At 40.1% G+C, this 19,088-nt stretch overlaps 1 protein-coding gene across 4 annotated transcripts in view; it reads left to right on the top strand.

Moving 5' to 3' along the window:
- MED23 (mediator complex subunit 23) overlaps positions 1-17,387 on the top strand; it is a 48,546-nt gene extending 31,159 nt beyond the window's left edge. For all 4 annotated transcript variants that reach the window (XM_008176591.4, XM_005280280.5, XM_042848171.2 and 1 more), the window contains 10 exons: positions 784-964; positions 2,330-2,500; positions 3,704-3,920; positions 4,626-4,862; positions 6,121-6,286; positions 7,450-7,522; positions 8,843-9,057; positions 10,196-10,316; positions 14,476-14,607; positions 15,634-17,387. In XM_008176591.4, the coding sequence (XP_008174813.1) occupies positions 784-964; positions 2,330-2,500; positions 3,704-3,920; positions 4,626-4,862; positions 6,121-6,286; positions 7,450-7,522; positions 8,843-9,057; positions 10,196-10,316; positions 14,476-14,607; positions 15,634-15,792 (1,672 nt within the window). In that variant the 3' untranslated portion in view covers positions 15,793-17,387. The remainder of the gene's footprint in view (positions 1-783; positions 965-2,329; positions 2,501-3,703; positions 3,921-4,625; positions 4,863-6,120; positions 6,287-7,449; positions 7,523-8,842; positions 9,058-10,195; positions 10,317-14,475; positions 14,608-15,633) is intronic.
- The last annotated feature ends 1,701 nt before the right edge of the window (positions 17,388-19,088 follow it).

The following is a 19,088-nucleotide window of genomic DNA, read 5'->3' as shown; positions in this document are numbered from 1 at the left end:
TTGCAGTTTTTGGATGGTGGGGAGAGAGAAGTGGTCTACAAAGTCAAAGTTTTACTTACCTTGAAGCACTGTTCTAGACAGTCTTTCTGTTCATTATTTACTATTTATCTGAAATATTTTAATAACTTTAATAACTTTTAATACCAAAAGCTTTATTGGGTTTGACTGCTCAGAAGGCTTATCTCTGAATTGAAGAAGTCAATAATTTTCATGGCTGTCTAACTCTCATTTCCAGTTTTAGAAAGCTTAAAACGTGCCGTATCAACAAAAAAATCAGTTATCCTCTTTCCTCTCTCACTAGGCCTGTCAGAGCAATTACTGAATGTCTGATAAAATGCTTGATAAGCATCCCTACAGTTAGGAAATGTGACGCCTTTGGAACTGTGTGTGTAAAAAATATTACAGAAAAAATTAACTAGTTTTAGCAGCATGTCATATGTCACATCCTACTGAAGAATTCAGTTCTACAAGACTGATACATCTATATTTATAGAGACTTATGCCCAGAATCTATCCATGAAGCGGAAAATGATTTATTTTCACTGCTAATTAGTAGCTTGTGGTATCCTGACCTTGGAGTGCCCTCACTTCTGGGAGTTGGGTTACACTTATTAGCATGTTTTGATGTTTGTATTTGAATGACTATTTTGTATAAAAACTTGAAACACAGTCCTGCAAAGTTGGCCAGATAAAAATGTATCAAGACTTCTATAAATTATGCAGTGCGCTTCTGCTATGTGCATGTTACGGTAACAAGATCATTTCTTTCCCTCTGTTTGCTAGAGTTTTGGAGAGAATTGGGGCTAGAGCTCTGGTTGCTCACGTTAGGACATTTGCAGATTTCTTGGTATATGAGTTCTCCACGTCAGCAGGAGGCCAGCAACTCAACAAATGTATTGAGATTCTTAATGACATGGTGTGGAAATATAATATTGTAACACTGGACAGACTGATACTGTGCTTGGTAAGTATTACCTTAATAAGTTAGGTGCATGGTGTTTCTTTATCCAAAATTTGGCCAATGTCTTCTGATCCACTTCTATAGCAATCACTTACATAGCTGAAGTTTGACTTCAGTTTTTGGGAAGCAGCTCCAGTCCGGCCATCAGAGCAGCACATAGGGGGCAAATTCCATGCCTGCCTGTTTCCCAGCAAACTACACCCATTTTTGTGCAAATATATTGAATTGAATAGTGACTAATTACTAGTTCAATAGCCAAGTAGTACTATAGAACTACAGATTTATTTTGCCCCCTGAGTGAGTGAAAACTAGGAGTGTGACAATTGTCCCATTCTCTGGCGAGGAGAACTCTGTCTAGCTTTATTGATCATATAACCGCATTGAATGAATTGGAATTAACAACACCATTGTATGGGGGTGGTTCTCTTCCATCTTAGGTTTGCAATGACTGTTCATATTTTGAAAGGGAACAAGGTGCATGACAAATGACATATTGGCAAATAAATGGAAAACCTAATGTGGCCTTTGGACAATGCTATCTTTGTTTCAGGGAGGTTAAAAAGCTGCCAGCTGTATCAAAAGGGTGGGTACGAGGGATTGTATGCTCTGTCTTAGTTCCCTTGCTCTTTTCATTGGTTAGGAATTCTCACAAAACAAAAATAGCTAAAATATTGCTTCAGTAGGTACTATCCTTTCACCAGATTTTAAAATCTCTCTTCCTGGTATGGAGCTACCAAAAGAAATGTCCAAGATGATATGTCAAAAACAGAATGCAGTGTTTGCAATTCCACAAGTACCTATCATTGGAATGACTAGAATTTTGAAACTGGCATACATTTCTTGATACTATCAGTGTTGGAGGGATGGATTTGGCAGCTGGGATAAAACTGATTGGAGATGCCTCTCACTGAGGAACATGGGAGAATTTCTCCACTGGGAAATGAGTGAGTTGATGAGCACTTATCACTGGGAGGGGATGGTGTCCAGAGTTCAGACCCTTGCTTCCATTTGTGCCTACACAGAGAATATAATGAGTGGGTGAGTTGGCTGGCCAGTTATATTAAAATTAGGATGTTTAATTACCTAAAGTCATTAACGATGAGGATACTTAACAATTGGAACAATTTATCAAGAGTTGTGGTGGCTTCTCCATCACTGGCAATTGTTAAATCAAGATTGGATGTTTTTCTAAAAGATCTGCTCTAGGAGTTATTTTGGGGAAGTTCTATGGCCTTTGTTATACTAGAGATCTGACTAGATGTTGACAGTGGTCCCTTCTGGCCTTGGATTCTATGAATGAAAGCAGACAGCATTAGCTATAATTTTACATTGTTCTGCAATCTAATACTTTTGTTGTTATTGTTAAAGGCTATGCGCAGTCATGAAGGAAATGAAGCCCAGGTCTGCTACTTCATAATTCAGTTACTCTTACTCAAGCCTAATGATTTCAGAAACCGAGTGAGTGATTTTGTGAAGGAGAACTCTCCAGAGCACTGGCTACAGAATGATTGGCATACTAAACACATGAGTTATCATAAGGTACTATAGATTGCACAATCCTCTGGTGTAATGTGTGCTGTGCAGTTGAGATGCTGAAGTAGTCCTTTGTTTTGTGTATTATTTGCATTTTTGCTATATGCCTTGTTCTGCTATTCAGTGTGTCATTTAATACCACAACAATAACTTTTAAAGATACATTTAACGTTAGTAATATTTGAATATTTGGGTTAATGTAAAATCATTTTATGTTTACAGAATAATGTAAAAAGAAAATGTGCATGTAATACTAAAAGATAGAAGTGACTAAAGAACTAGGAGTCTCTGCTCATCTGAATCCCACATTTAATCCTTGATTTTTCTGGAAGCCAATCAGAAAGAACAAAGACCCAGTTTCTCCTTTGTGAATTGGGGAAAATATAGTTTTGTTTTTTCATTAATATAGGTTTAACCATTAGTAATCATTAAGGGGCAGATTTAACTAGGCTTCTGCAAGCTTCCACAGTATTGAAAAACTCACAGGGAGGGAGACATTCCAGATTTTAGTGTTGCCCAAAAAGTGGGAACTGCTGGCTGGGGCAGGATGTGACAGCTGGAATATTATATAAAGCTTAAACTGTGCCCCATCACATGGTATGTAAGCACCATCCAGCTATGCTTTATATGTTACGTGTGGGGTTCCTTTCCCCAGGGAGAAATCACATACAAATTATTTGTAATGTATTGATTCAACACATGACAGACCAGCGTTCTCAGGCTCCAGGGGAAGCATTTAATGTACAATAGAGTTGATTTCTCTCTTGATTTTCTTTGGAGTCTTTGACAACAAGGGTGGATAAGTGGTGGTATCACTGCCTGCCTGCTATCAGGATTAATTTCCTTTTAGTACTTTATACCTCCCTGCACCAGTTTTAGTGAATCTGAAACAATCTCTCTCTTTTTTTAAAATACTTTTTCAAGAAAAAATGAGTTTAATATATTTTGTCCAATTATATTTAGTTACTGTGATAGATAAAATTCATAATCCACTAGGGATTTGTGCACACACAGAAATTTCAAGAAACCAATTCATTATGAAATTCATACCTTCTCTTTGGATGTATGTGTATACATATAATTCCAAATTGTTACGGAGTGTCTACAGAATGGAGTACAATGTAGGTTCAGTACATTTTTAAAGTATTGCAGGTACTCAGTAATGTTTTCAGTATACTTTTAAAAAAAATCTGTTTTTGATTTCTACAGAAATATCCTGAAAAGCTGTATTTTGAAGGCTTGGCAGAACAGGTCAACCCTCCTGTTCAGATCCAACCCCAGTACCTACCCATCTACTTCGGAAATGTATGCCTCCGCTTCTTGCCAGTATTTGACATTGTAATCCACAGATTTCTGGAATTGCTTCCAGTGTCCAAATCCCTGGAAACTCTACTGGATCATCTAGGAGGCTTATACAAATTCCATGGTAAGTTCCTCAAGCCCATTAGCTCTTTATACTTGCAATACAATCACTACAGATTCTTCGTTGTGGTGCATATCAGTAAAGTCCTGTTCACGATGGGAAACCAAACCTTATTCGCTAACTGTCTGTTCTGAAGAGCAACTTGGTTTACTAGCAGAACGATAATGACTGACTCTTTTTGAACACTGATTTAGCTGTTTCAGTGTTGTATGGGCTTTAATATAGTAAACCTTGTTAGCAAAAACCTTATTCAACGCTACCCATTCTATCCATCCTCTTCCTTCTCAGCAGGGTCAAACACAGTTTTTTAACTTGGTTGTGATCGTATTGAGTATGACACAAACCATGTTGTAATAATGGCACAACAGTGTCAGTCTTGTTCTTTCTACTCCTTGTTTCTTATCAGAATCTCCCCTTGAGATGCTGTCTAATGCTGTGTATATAGAGAGGCCTTGCAGGAGGAGTTTAGTTGTTTGTAAATAATGTTTTAAGCAATATCACAAACATTGAAGTATTGGTTTTGACCTCATTTCAGATAAACTTTTTGTCCAGTTTCATTTAATATAGTGGTACAGTAACAATAAAAACATGGGGCATTTCTACTGGTGTATTTGTTTTTACCTCACCCTTTATTTCGCATAAGCTTACTATTACCAATAAAAAATTAAGTGCGATGCTACTGTGTTTCTGGGGGTTTTTTGTTGGCAGACCGTCCAGTGACATACCTGTACAATACTCTTCATTATTATGAGAGGCATCTCAGAGAGCGCACAAACCTCAAGCGGAAGCTTGTCCATGCCATCATTGGTTCTCTCAAAGATAATCGACCACAAGGCTGGTGTCTAAGTGACACTTATATCAAGTCTGCTATGAATGTACGAGAAGATAATCCATGGATCCCCGATGACACTTATTATTGCAAATTGATTGGAAGACTAGTAGACAATATCCTTTTTATAATGGTTTGTGCTTAAGGAAAATTATCAGTATTGTAGTTTCAGTTCACCAGAGTTTAGTTATATTCCATACAGTTCAAATACTGCAGGACTGAGGGCTTGTCTCCACTTAACGGGGGATTGATGCATGACGATCGATTAACCGGGGGTCAATTTAGCGGATCTAGTGAAGACTTGCTAAATTGACCACCAGTCGCTTCCCATCGATTCCAGTACTCCACCGGAACGAGAACCATAAGGTAAGTCGATGGGAGAGTTTCTCCCATTGACCCAGCGTGGTGTAGACATCGCAATAAGTCGACGTAAGGTCCGTTGATTCCAGCTACGTTCTTCACGTAACTGGAGTTGCGTAACTTGCGTCGATTTAGCCCTGTAGTGTAGACCTGCCCTGACTCTCCCTGGCCATCCTCTTCCCCTTTTCTCTAATGCCAACCTGCTGAGAAGTTGGTTAGTTCTCTGTGCACCTTTGTTAACCTCCTCCCACAACTCCACCATTTCCTCTACTTTGCTGAGATGTCCAACTTCGGGGGAGCTAGACTTGTCTCTCTGATTAAGGGAAACAAAGTATATAAACCCCTAGTTTACATAAGTTCTAATGATGCCAGTGATTCCACTGTCCTATAAGTAGAAAAACACACTTTGTGGTGTTGTTCTGGAGCGCCTTTAATTTTCAGTGGCAATCAGATAGTCACAGTTGTTTGTTCTTTGTCTATTCAAGAGTTTAATTTTTTTCAATGTTGCCACCTGAAAAATTCTAATACGAGTAGTATGTTTACATTTAACAATATACTTCAAAAAAGATTATTAATAGTGTAGAAAATTCTCACCATTTTTCTAATAAACAAAATATCTTAGGTTTAGAATAAATGGACTCTGACATGGCCCAAACATAATAAATCTTCCTGTCAGAAAAGTATCTTTTGTACTGTGTGTATGTATGTGTTTCTATATATACAGATTTTCTCTAGATATTTATTTTAAAAATGCTTTCCAATAACTGACTTATCATCTTAAATATGTGCCTTTGGTTGACTGTGGCCATTAGTTTCATTCAGTACTGTCGTGTGTGTGTGTGTTTTGTTATAAAAAATACACACACGTATTCTCAGGAATTTGTGGGACTCTATTGTTTTGTTTGTGTATCAGATATATTTTGTGTTAAATACAGTTTGTACATGCAGAACTACATTGTTTGCATCTTACCAGTCCCCATGTGGGAATTTGTTGTTTTCCTTAATCATTGTTACCTATGGCTGGCAAGTCGCCTGGTCCATTTCCAAACTGCGACTGGCGATTCAATGAGTTTCCTAACCCAGCTGCCCATGCTCTTCATGTTACCTGTGTTGAACTCATGGCGCTGGCTGTTCCAGGAAAGGATGTGGGCAATGCACTTCTAAATGTTGTGTTAAAGAGGTATGTTGGACTTACAGAACTGCTCTCTACAAAAAGCAGTACAGTGGTTACAAATTGCTCACTGGTTCTGAAGCTTCCTTTTCTTAAACGTTGTTTTATATATTGATATCTTTGGGAGGCGAGCAGTAATATGGTGTTGGATATCATTCTAAGAGCCAAGAACAAAACATGTGTGTGGTGAATACCTTAGATCCTGGTGCTGGTGTTGACTGAGACTCAGCTTCATGTGGGAGAGATGGTGGAAGTACCGTACATTTGTCAGCAACTTGTCCAGTGTGTTCATAGGCGTTAACAGGAGGGGAAAGGAGCCATGTGTAGCACTCATCCAGAGGGGGAGAGCCATCAGTTCCTTTAACAAAAGATCTTTGACTACAGGGAGAAAAGCAGAAAAATTGGTAGGATGCTTGAGGTCCTAAAGTGTATCAGAGTTTATATTTTTATACTGCATTTAACATCTGTTATAATTTTCATTGTTACCATGTGATATTGGAGATGGCATTTTACAGATCTCATTATGTGTTGCCACATGAGACATTTGGACTTCATTCCTAAGCTCAGTGACTTGCTTTTTGGGCCAGCAGGTACTGAAAGAGTTGTAAAGGGACGGAGCACCTTGTATTTAATTAGTGACTCAGAAGGCCATCTCTAAGTGGTAATTAGGGTGACCAGATGTCCCGATATTTGGGACTTTTTCTTATATATAGGAGCCTATTATCCCCCCCCCCCCCCCCCCCCGTCCTGATTTTTCACACTTGCTATCTGGTCACCCCAGTGGTAATGATAGGTTGAAAAAAAGGATTCCTTTCCCACTTTACCCAGCCAAGGAAGGTTGCCCTGATGCAGGCTTTGGGATCATGGGGAAATGAGTCATCAAAGGAATCGATATCACTGTGAAGACTTTATTCATACAAATGTCTCTAATGTCTCTTAAGAGAAAACATGCTACAGGAACAAAATTGTTTAAAAAGTTTTCCACGCAGTGTCAATGTGGTACTCAACTAACCAGTTAATTAAACCACATAGTCACGCGTTTGTATATATACCTTTTTCTTAAGACAAAAGTCTATAATTTCTCTAGGAATATATTTCATTCATCATAAATATATCAAAAGTCATGAGAAATCTTATATAACTTCAGATTTTTTTCCCCTCCCTATTTGTAGTCAGCCTCTGGTGCCAAGAGAGAATATCACAGCTTGGATGAATGCTATTGGACTGATTATCACAGCCTTACCAGTGAGTCTGTATGTATTTTAAAATTTTCTGAACAGAGAAAAGAATGCATTCTTCCATAAAAGCTAGGGATTAGTGCAACTAGTTTCTTTCAGATGCACCTGGAGTAGTTCCAAAAGCCACTGGGAAGCTTATGAAACATCTGTGCTTTGTCCTTCATTGTCGGACCAAACCCACTGTGGGATTTGCAGGGGAGGGGTGCGAAACTGGATTTTTCACAATCTTGTTTCCTTGTGGGAAAATAAAGTTGCTATATATTAACTACAAAAAAAAATGTGTGCGGTGTTTAAGCTTGAGAATGAAGTCAGAAAATTCCCCAAGATAGAAGACTGATGTAACATTAACTCTACTTTGCACATCCCATATAGCTTTATAGAACATAATGGAATAGGAATAAATCATAGAAAGGAAGTTTAAAATTTAACAAGGAAAACAAGAATAGAAACTAATATATATAATTGAGTGAAAATTTCTACTAGAATATTTTAAATCTTTTGAAGATGCTAAGTTTTAGTGTTTGATGACTCCGCTTCAACACTGAATATTTTTGATTTAATTTCCTTTTTTCACCCCTTTTCTGCTTCGGTCCCCTTTCCACTTGATCTACCAAAGTTATTTCCCCACCCTGCCCAGTTACATCATGCATCCCTTTGAAACCGTCCATGGTCTTCCTGTTTCTCATTGTCAAAAATGTAAGCTTCTCATCTTCATCTACAAGGTCCTGCATCTCTGCTTTCTTTGCTCCCTACAGTCTCCTACCTTTACACTTCCCTTTATCTCCTTTTCCCATCCTTGTCCCTAGCCTCCATTTGCCAGAAGCTGGGAGGGCAAGGGATGGATCATTTGATGATTACCTGCTCTGTTCATTCCCTCTGAAGCACCTGGCATTGGCCACTGTTGGAAGACGGGATACTGGGCTAGATGGACCTTTGGTCTGACCCGGTATGGCCGTTGGTATGTTCTTAGCTTGTGCCTTGTATTGTTCCTGTGCCTGGAACAGTTCCCCGATCTTCTTCCACCAACTGCCATTCTTTTCTGCTTCAGATGACTCTTTAAATTCCATATTTTCAAACAGTCCCTCCATCCTTCCTTTCATTAACAATCCCCGTGCTCCCTCTCTCCTGAACTGGTGGTATCTTGTCTCATTTAGATATTAAGATCTTTGTCAGGAAATGGGTAGGTAAAGTATTTGTGTAAATTAAGACTGTTATATAAATATTTTTAATAATTTACAGTAATCTGAGGGAGGTGGGGGAGAAAGTATTACCTTTTCTTCTAAAAATTAAAAGAATAACAATCCTTTGGGGTTTTTTGTTTTGCCAGGAGCCATACTGGATTGTCCTCCATGATCGAATTGTCAGTGTTATCAACAGTCCTAGCTTGACATCAGAAACAGAGTGGGTTGGTTACCCATTCCAGCTCTTTGACTTCACAGCTTGCCATCAGTCTTACTCTGAGATGAGTTGTAGTTACACTTTGGCATTGGCACATGCCGTGTGGCACCATTCTAGCATTGGTCAACTTTCCCTCATTCCGAAGTATGTATAATGGGTAACTGATAGTTTAAAGTACACTTTTGACACCCCTTCCATACTGTGTACAGGAAAACAATATGTGCACAACAAGTATGTGGCAGAGAGGGAAAGCAAATCAGAACAAGTAATCAAAAAATCCTCTAAAACATGGGTGATGGTAGGGTTTTTTGGTTTTTAAGCTGGTTCTTGTCTCTTTTATCTATATCTTTGGGCTCTCCACCAGTGTTTGGTAGCCTTGAGGATATGATATAAAGCATATTTTATCTCATTTAGCTTGTGTTTGGTTTTTTTCTTACTCATTACAGATTGGCTGCAGCTTATACTGGCAGTGGCAATACACTTGCTTAATGCCATCCATTATGATCAGCTCTGTGTAATTTTGTTTTTAATATTTGTATGTAGCATTTGTTGCCAATGGGGGAAGTTCTTTGTAAATTAATAGACATTGCAGTGATACACTTGGAGATGTCCTTAACAAGCCAGGAAGCTGTAGCATTTCATACCTTGCAGTTCATTAGAAGTTTAGTTAAAATGTATTTCTATGCTGCCTTATTAATGGGAGCGTACAGAGCATGTGTGGGGGCTTTTACTCAGCTTCCATTTTAGCTTTTCAGTTCATCTTTTAATATTCTGTCCTGGATTTATCGTTGTCTACATAAGTGGGAAATGGCATGAAGTACTAGTCACAATTAGGTGACCCTATTCAGTGACTTAGTGCCAGTGTCACTACCTAAGAGGCCTGCATTTGACTCTCCCTTTCATTCTCCAGGCTGATCTTGGGTGAGCCTACGCAGCTTCTAGTCCTTGGGGCTCATTTATGATCCCTACTGCTAGTTGTGCTGACATACTGAGTATGGTTTTATGAGTGTTATTCAGCAAGTGTTCAGTCATTTTTAACATGAGCACTTAAGTTTGGGTTTTAGGGGAGGATGAAACACTTTGACGGTATTTCCACCATAGCAAAATGCTGTCACTCCCAACCAGTCTGAGGTAGAGCAAGAAAACCCCAAATGCAGTCATAAATGTCTGAGCGTAATGAGTGACGATAGTGTTGAAAAATGGTGTTGATTTTGGTGGCATGGCTACTGTAACATAAGATAAATGTACAAAATAGTGATGTGTCCTGTTTGAAATACTGCAGATTCCTCACTGAAGTCTTGATACCCATAGTGAAGACAGAATTCCAGTTACTTTATGTTTACCACCTTGTTGGTCCTTTTCTACAGCGGTTTCAGCAAGAGAGGACACGATGTATGATAGAGGTAAAATATAGCTCTTGTCCTGGCTTTTACAGTCTAATTCTGTCTGGTCTTTGAAACTCAAAAGCTGGGAAAATCTTTGAAATTAAAGCCCCAGTCCTGCAATGAGCTCTGTGAGAACAGAACCCTGTGCTTTCATGGTGCTCGCTACTTGAAGGGAGCTAACCCACCAGCCTATTGAAAATTTATTACTTTTTAGTATAGAAAGAACTTCGCATTTAAAGTAATTAAACATCAGGGTCAAATATATACACACATTTTATCACTCTTGCAGTGTATGCATAATAAATTATAGACAGGACTGGTTGCGCTAGTTAAGCCTGTAGTTAAGGTTACCTAATGCTCTCCATTATAAGTAAGGCCCTACCAAATTCATGGTCCATTTTGATCAATTTCACGGTCATAGGACTTTAAAAATCGTAAATTTCATGATTTCACCTATTTAAATCTGAAATTTCTCGGTGTTGTAATTGTAGGGGTCCTGAGCCAAAAAGAAGTAGGGGGGTGGGGCGGGTTGCAAGGTTATTGTAGGGAGGATTATGGTACTGCTACCCTTCCTTCAGCGCTGCTGCTGGCGGGGCGCTGCCTTCAGAGCTGAGCAGCTGGAGGGCGGCGGCTCCTGGCTGGGAGCCCAGCTCGGAAGACAGAGCCACTGCCAGCAGCAGCGCAGAAGAAAGGATGGCATGCCATGGTATTGCCACCCTTACTTCTGCACTGCATCGGTGGGGCGCTGCCTTCAGAGCTGGGCATCCGGCAAACAGCCGCCGCTCTCCAGCCACCCAGCTCTGAAGGCAGCGCAGAAGTAAGGGTGGCAATACTGCGACCCCCTGTAACCTTTTGTGTTAGGACCCCCAATTTGAGAAACGCTGGTCTCCCCTGTGAAATCTGTATAGTAGAGGGTAAAAGCACTCAAAAGACAAGATTTCACAGGAGGGAGACCAGATTTCATGGTCCGTGATGCGTTTTTCGTGGCCATGAATTTGGTAGGGACCTAATTATAAGAACCTTTTACAGTTGCATACAACTTTGCCAAACTTCAGCCATTCAAGTTGAAATTTTTCGTGATGGGTATCTCCCTTGGGTTGAATATTTCTGTAAAGTTTTAATTAAAATGGTTCCACTGTTTCTGAGCATGTACCCATGTGTTGTTTTTTTTAAAGTATAAATCTTGCAATTGTTTCATTACTTTAATATTTTGGAATAAATGCTTGAAATTTGGCAGGGAAGTCACCTTAGTGTCATGGATGCATCTTGCCATCCATGTGAAATTTTCCCAAATTTGGCCAAGTTATAAGCCCCTGAAAATTCACAGCTTTGACATGCTAAATAGAGACTGTATCAGCTAAATTCTCTGAAGATTCTGAGTGCTCCCCTTGGTGGTATCCCAGCAGCATGGAGGATGAGGAAGATCTACCCTGACTGGACTGCAGGAGGGGTAGGGCAGAGGGAGGGAGGGAGGGAATTGCAGGACCCAGAGGATGGGAAGGACAGCAGAAGGGGGTAGGAGCCAGGGGTTGGCGCCAGGAGCTGATGGAGTGAATAGCAGCAATGGGGAAGGAGGAGAAAAGAGAGGGGGGGGTATATAGACACAAATGGTGGGATGAATAGGAACAGAGGTGGGACAAACAGCCTGGGGGCACAGGGGCAGAGTGTTCTTTAACTACAAGATAATACTCCTCTCAGGAAACCTGAGACTTTACGTTCCTCTGTTGTCAGGAAATGGTGTATATCTTATCTCCCTCTAGTGGCTGGTCTACACAGAGACTAGCAACTGACTATGGCTACCAGTTACTCTGTCCTCTCAACTGGTAGATGATGATAAATAGCAGTGTGCTGTGGATCTTAATATCAAAACCCTGCTGATGATCCAAGTTGGGGATCAGTATGACTCCACATAAGGCAACTTCTGTTTTTTTGTTTTTGTTTTTTTCAGTTAGTCTTTTTTAAAAGACTGAGGGGTTTTTTTTTTTAATGTAATTTCTTCTGTTAAAAGAACATTAGGCCTGCATACCTGTAAGGGGGGCAAATTTCCTATCTTGACATGACATTTAGGAGGGCTTGACAATGCAACTTTAATATTCTTTTGATATTTTTGGATGTAATGTGTGAACATATGATTGAACAAGTGTATGTATAACATAGCTAAGTAATCATGTGACCTTGTTATTGTATATTTATAATCTTGCTCCTTATTTCTCCCGTTTCTTTGTAACTCTCACCTATTACCTTATGCTGTCTCTTGGGTTTAATTTTATTCCTTTAGACTTACAAAAACACAAAAAATGCATATTCATATTTCTTTAAATAACAACAGAAAGACAACACTGCAACAAATGCCATCATATGCCAGCACTAATTTGCTAAATCTTACAGCAAAAAGATTGAATAATAAAAAAAGAGGAAAAATAAACTATTCAGGGCAGGAAAGAGCATCTTTTTATACATTTCAATAAAGCACCTAGCACACTTCTGAGTGCTGTATACTATAAACAGCTACTAAATATTGCTTCTTTCTGTCTTCCCTCACTCAGGAAGAAAATAGATTTTTTTTTAATATCTGTATTCCATATGCAAAGCAAGAATATAATTCTCTCAGGAACAGAATGAGAATTTTATGGAGAAGTAACGAGGTGGTCAGTGGATTAAAGCGACTAAGAAATTTTAAGTCTTTTCCCTTTACTTTTCTAGAAGAGTATTAAAGTCCCAATGATGTATTCATTTTATCCTCTGCCTCCCAATTAGGGAACAAATACCTTTTGACTTAGCTGACTAATCATAGAGATTAAATGTGAAATAACCCTAGGTTGAAACATGTTTGCACAAAATATTTGTTTAATAAATACAAACAAACATTCTTTCAAATTATGATCTGTTCATGGAGAATTCATGAACAATTAAAAGAATATATTAAAAAACAAACAAACCCAGATGTTTCCCAGCTTTAGGTACCACTGTTCATTAATTAGCATTAGTTTATGTCCATCAACTAATAGGAGACTTTAAAATCTTTTTCTGTATTAGCATAGCACTCTCTAGGACTCCAGCAAATCACATAAGCACATGCTTAAAGTCTGTTTCAGTCAATGAGACTTAAGTTTGTGCTTATTACTTTGCTGAAGAGGAATAGTTTGCTGACTCTGAACCTAGTAAAAATCTGATTAAAAGCATTGGGTATCAAACTACATAAATAAAACGACCATAATTCAGATTTTTAGGAAGGTTATTAAATTATTCTAATTTCCAAAGTGAGGCGCCGTGGGGCCAGTTAGGCTACATGTATGCTGTGAGCTAGGAATGTGATTCCCTTGCTCATGTACACATACTCGTGCTAGCTCTCATCGAGCTAGTACGAGTACAAATAGCAGTGTAGCTGTGGTACCACTGGTAGGGCAGTGTAGGCACAGCTAAGCGATGCCTAGTACTAACCCACGTGAAACTGGTTGGTATGTATTCGGCACAACCGTGCCTCTACTGCTGCTGCCTGTTTGTACTCATGCTAGCTCAATGAGAGCTTGCGTGAGTATATGTACATGCGCAGGGGAATCACACTGCTGGTTCATAGTGTAGACCAGGGGTGGCCAACCTGTGGCTCTGGAGCCACTTGCACTCTTCAGCAGTTAATATGTATAGGCACCGACTCCGGGGCTGGAGCTACAGGCACCAACTTTCCAATGTGCCGGGGGTGCTCATTGCTCAACCCCTAGCTGTGCCACAGGCTTGGCCTCCACTCCACCCCTTCCCGCCCCCTCCCCTGAGCCTTGCGTGCCCTCGCTCCTCCCACTCCCCCCCAGAGCCTCCTGCACGCCACAAAACAGCTGATCAGCGGGGCTGCCGGTGGGTGGGAGGCGCTGTAAGTAAGTGGGGGGGAGCTGATGAGGGGCTGCTGACCTATTAGTGTGGCTCTTTGGCAATGTACATTGGTAAATTCTGGCTCCTTCTCAGACTCAGGTTGGCCACCCCTCGTGTAGACATAACCTTAGAGTTGTCAGACTTCTTTCACGCGAAAGCAAATGTTTAACAGGAAGTTCAGATAAGTAGAAGATGCACATAATAAATGTGTTTCTCCTTCACAAAAGAATAAACTTAAAAATATAGCGTGTAAATCCAGACAGCAAATGTTTTAAACTTTTTATTTTCATTTGGTTTTTGTGTGTGAAAACAGATTGGGGTGGCATTTTATGAAATGCTTCTGGATGTGGACCAATGCAGTACACATCTGAACTACATGGATCCCATATGTGATTTCTTGTATCATATGAAGTACATGTTTACTGGGGACAGCGTGAAAGATCAAGTAAGTGAACAATATACCTTGAAGCTAAAATCAAGGTTACATTTAATATAACAATTTGTACCATGGTCTCTTTTTGTGTATTATCTTAAATGTAAAAAGATCACAAAACCCTTCGCAGCTGTACATTCCCAATCAATTACTGGTACAGTTTTTCTCAGTTAGAAGCTGTAGGCCAGATTTTGAGACAAATTTCGGACCACAGGGAAATTGTGACGAGAGTTTGATTTTCTTTATGAGATGGCAATAGGAGTGCTGCTATATAAATGTCAGTGTGTTTGATTCATAAGCATTTATGTTTAGTTTTTTGTGCTGTTTCAATCCACACCTTCTGAGTTTTACTTTGAGCTTTGGGTTCAAATTAAATAACCAAATTTCATCTGGTTTTGTTGCAAAAGCATAAAACATCCCATGTTCACCAAAAGGGTTCTTGAACTTTAATTAATCTTTTACTGAAACCTGATCCAGGTTTCTATTTTGTAACAAAGTGTAAAGTCCAGATAAGCGTTATGTTTCCTGAATGAATTTTTGCACAGTTTTGGTTGAGTCCTAGACCGAGGAGGTTTTGGGATAAGAATTGATGAAATTCAGAGATTCATTTAGGTAGCATTTACAATAAATCTGTCTTGCTGTATTGTTCTAGGGTATCATTCTTCTCTTGAGTTAAAATGTGTCAAATTACTTTGTTTTGATAATACATTTTTCAGCATTTGTGGGTACGTCTAAACTGCAGCTGGGAACGTACTTCCCAGCGTGGGAGGATGGATGCGCTACCAGTGTAGCCAGGGTAGCACAAGTGGCTGCTCAAGTGAGTTGCCTGAGTACAAACCTGCCCAGCCTCCCCTGGGAATGTACTTTAGTGACTAGCCAAGCCGCTGCCCTTGCCTATCCCCCAGCTACACTACTGTGCTTAGCGCATTAGCTTGAGAAGAGCTAGTGCATGTCCATTTGCCTGCACTGGGAAGCATACTCCCAGCTGCAGTGTAGATGTATCCTGAGGGGTCTCTTTTTGTTTTGTTTTTTTTATAGGTAGAGAAAATTATTTGCAATTTAAGACCGTCTTTGAAACTCCGTCTACGTTTCATAACCCATATCAGCAAAACGGAACCAGCTGCTATTCCTCAGCAATCCATCAACAGCGGGTCTCCAGCACCACAGCCTAGCCAAGTGCCTGTTAATGTTGCTTAGCCAGTAACACAATAGAAGAGGACATCACACTGGTGTCTATGTGAAGACTCTTTTCTATTGATCAAGATGAAACTCTCTTTGGTCTGAACTTGGTGACATTGTGGAACAAGGGACGAGAACCATCTCCAGCCTGCTGCTTCATTTTGATTTGTGTGGTGAATCCGTTTGTGCCTCATCTGCACTCCACTCCACTCTTCCTGTTTATATCAGAGACTAGATAAGGGATGTGCTGAACTGGTCAAAGGTATGCTGCAAACAGTGGCATTTGTGGATGTCTGATAAGATGACTATTTTGTAAAGCAGCTCCATATCCCTCTTCAAACCATCATAGTTTTCCTTCTTTCTATCGGTCTATATTAGCTTTTTTCAGAGGTGCCTAGCATGGTGGTATGTAAAAACCTAGTTTTCTTTTAAATGAAAACGTTAATCCTAAATGTCAGCCAGATTCTCTCTTCAAACCCTGGGATGGAATATTAATCCATGGACTAAACATAAAGATGGATACTTCAATTGTTATTCACCAGTACTGTCTACTTAATCACTAGGGGACAGATATTGATCCTCACTCATCTTGAATACTGCCTTTTTGAAGTCAGTGGGACTACCCATGTAATAAGGTACCATCCGACATAAGTAGAGGCGGCACCGTCACATCTTGCGTGCACAAATCCCTTTTACTTGACCGCCCGCTCATGATGAGATTGAGCTGTGAAAAGTAATGTTTTTGATTTTTGATCATATGAACAAGTTTAGTCCCACAGGGAGGGTGCATAACTACATGCTTAAGTTCCAGTGGTGTAAGTCAATGGGACTTGCATATCTGATTAAAGTTAAGGATGTGTTTAAATGCTTTCTTCAATTGGGGATTTAGGGCTTGTCTGTGCATACAGCACTGCAGCGGCGCAGCAGCAGCACTTTAGTGAAGACACTGCTACACTGACAGGAGAGCATCTTCTGTCAGCGTAGCTAATCCACCTCCATGAGAGGTGGTAGTTATGTCGATAGGAGAAGCCCTCCCATCGACAGCACTGTATACTCTCGGGGTTAGGTGGTACGACTGCGTCGCTTAGGGGGATGGATTTTTCACACCTTGAGCAACATAGTTATACCGATATAACTCTGTAGTGTAGACCTGGCCTTAGTCTCTTTAATGACTGTGAATGACTCATTGTAAACTAGGGAATTTACTGATGTCTTCATTAAAGTAAATAGATGAGCAGTGGCTTTGATCTAGCGTGAACTAACAGGCTGCTAGATTATTAGCCAAAGACCATCTAAAATGGAACTGTGTTTAAAATCTGTGTATTCAATTAAGATTTGCTGGTTGATATTTATTTTCCCTAGTTGGGAAATGGTGTAATTTTTATTAGTCAGTCACGGTTGGATTTTTATCACATCCAAGCTTTATTTTAGGTTTGTATAATCCACTACTTTAATTCTTCAAATTTTAATTGTGTGTGTGTGTGTGTACTGTCAGTTGTTTACCAGGTATGACTGGATAACAAAAGTGAAAATAGTCTCAATTAAGATTTGTAAAATATTGATCATATTTGACATCTTTAAAGAATTTTTTAATTAAAAAAACCCTTGAAGTTTATGGTAATACTGTTTGCTATCTTACGCCTTAATATTTATTTGCCATGCTCTTCAGTTTAAAAATAGGGGTTAATTAGAACATCTCAGTCTCTGTGTCCTAAATCTTCAGTTCTACAACAATACCATCTCAGATGATGATCTCCACAGAACTCACAACTTGAGTAAGGTTAGGCCTCATGAGCACCTCCTGCTGAAAGCCCTGGTGCTTTAAAAGATAGTGTTGTTTCAGTAGAAAGAATTCTTCACATCAGTCTGCATAGTCAACACCTAGCATAGTGTTAGAAGGCACTATATTGTCATACCCCCCAAGATTCTAACAAGTGGTCCAGTGTGAATAATTATGAACTGCCTTACCTATATTCATCTTACAGTTTGCATAAATTATACAACTTCACAACAGTTTAGGACAGGAACAGTAGTACTTCTGCGTGCTGTTTAAAAAGCTGTCTTGCTCCATTCCAAAGTTGAGTTAAGTGATTCTCGTGTCTGCCAGACTGGATTTGGTAACACACTGCACCTAGGTGCCCTCCAGAAATCCAGTACACATCTTGGAAGTTTAGTCTGCTTCTCCAGAGGCCTCTCCAAAGGTTATTCTGGGGCAGAGCCAAAGGGTCAATTGATAGGGTTGGGACGCAGAAGGGATGAGTTCTGTTCCCGGGTCTGCTATATCACTTTGGTCAAGTCACTTACCTCTCTGTGTTTCAATGTACTTCTCTGTAAAACTGAGATATTTGCTCACCTTTCTAAACAGGTTTAAGATGTATGAATGAAAAATGCTGCATAAGTATCAAGCTTCATTACTGGTGCGTGTGTGCCTTCTGACCGAACAATAGCAACTACTATGTGCACGCACACTACAGGATAGTCCTATACTATGTAGAAATAATTCTTGGGGTTGGCCTGGGACTAGAATGTACATCTGCAGTTCTGCGTAGCACCTATTTACGGTCATTGGTCTTGCGTGGAGAGTAACAGAGAATTTGGCCTCCTGCCTTTAGGAGCAAATGTTTAGAGCTATTGGGAACCCTAAAACCTGTGAGGTTTTTCTCACCTTTTAAAATTGGAGCCTGAAATCTTTTGTTTCTTCGCTAAGCAAGCTGCAACAATATAAATTAGCCCTCTCCCTCTATTCTACCTGTGTACATAAATGGGTTTAGTAGCTCAGTGTCTAAGCTCCTTCAGTTCCTGGCCTATGCAGAGATGACAAAAAGTGAAATTGGACTGAGGCCATCAAAAGATCATGTTTGGCCACTACCAGCCTGGGTTTGAACCTGTGACCTAAAGCTGAAAGGCTCTCTGTCCCATTAACAGTCTCCTGAGTCATTCTGTCTTTAGCTAGGTGGTAGAATTACTGTCCAATGGGTTTAAGTATTTTTTAAATACATAAGTGTTGGGATATAGTCTCCTTTTGATGTGTATGCAAAGCTCATTAGCAGGCTTCCGAGGTTGTTGCCCTAGACCAGTGGTTTTCAACTGATTACACATTGTGGTCCACAGGGGCCAGGTGGCAGGGCAGCGGCAGCCCTGACCCCGTCCCTCGCTGCGTGGGCCGCCCCACTGCTTGCCCTGGACCCCGCGGGGATGGCTGACTACCCTGGACCTTGCCATGCAGCTGCCCTGGGCCCCACATGGCCGGCCAGCTGCCCACCCCAGATACCTTTTGAATCACACCAAGGGAACAACTCTACACGTTCATTCTC

This window comes from Chrysemys picta, chromosome 3 (genome assembly GCF_011386835.1).
Source record: "Chrysemys picta bellii isolate R12L10 chromosome 3, ASM1138683v2, whole genome shotgun sequence".
NCBI lineage: Eukaryota > Metazoa > Chordata > Testudines > Emydidae > Chrysemys > Chrysemys picta.
The sequence above is the reverse complement of the archived record's forward strand: the minus strand, read 5'-3'. Positions and strand labels throughout refer to the sequence as shown.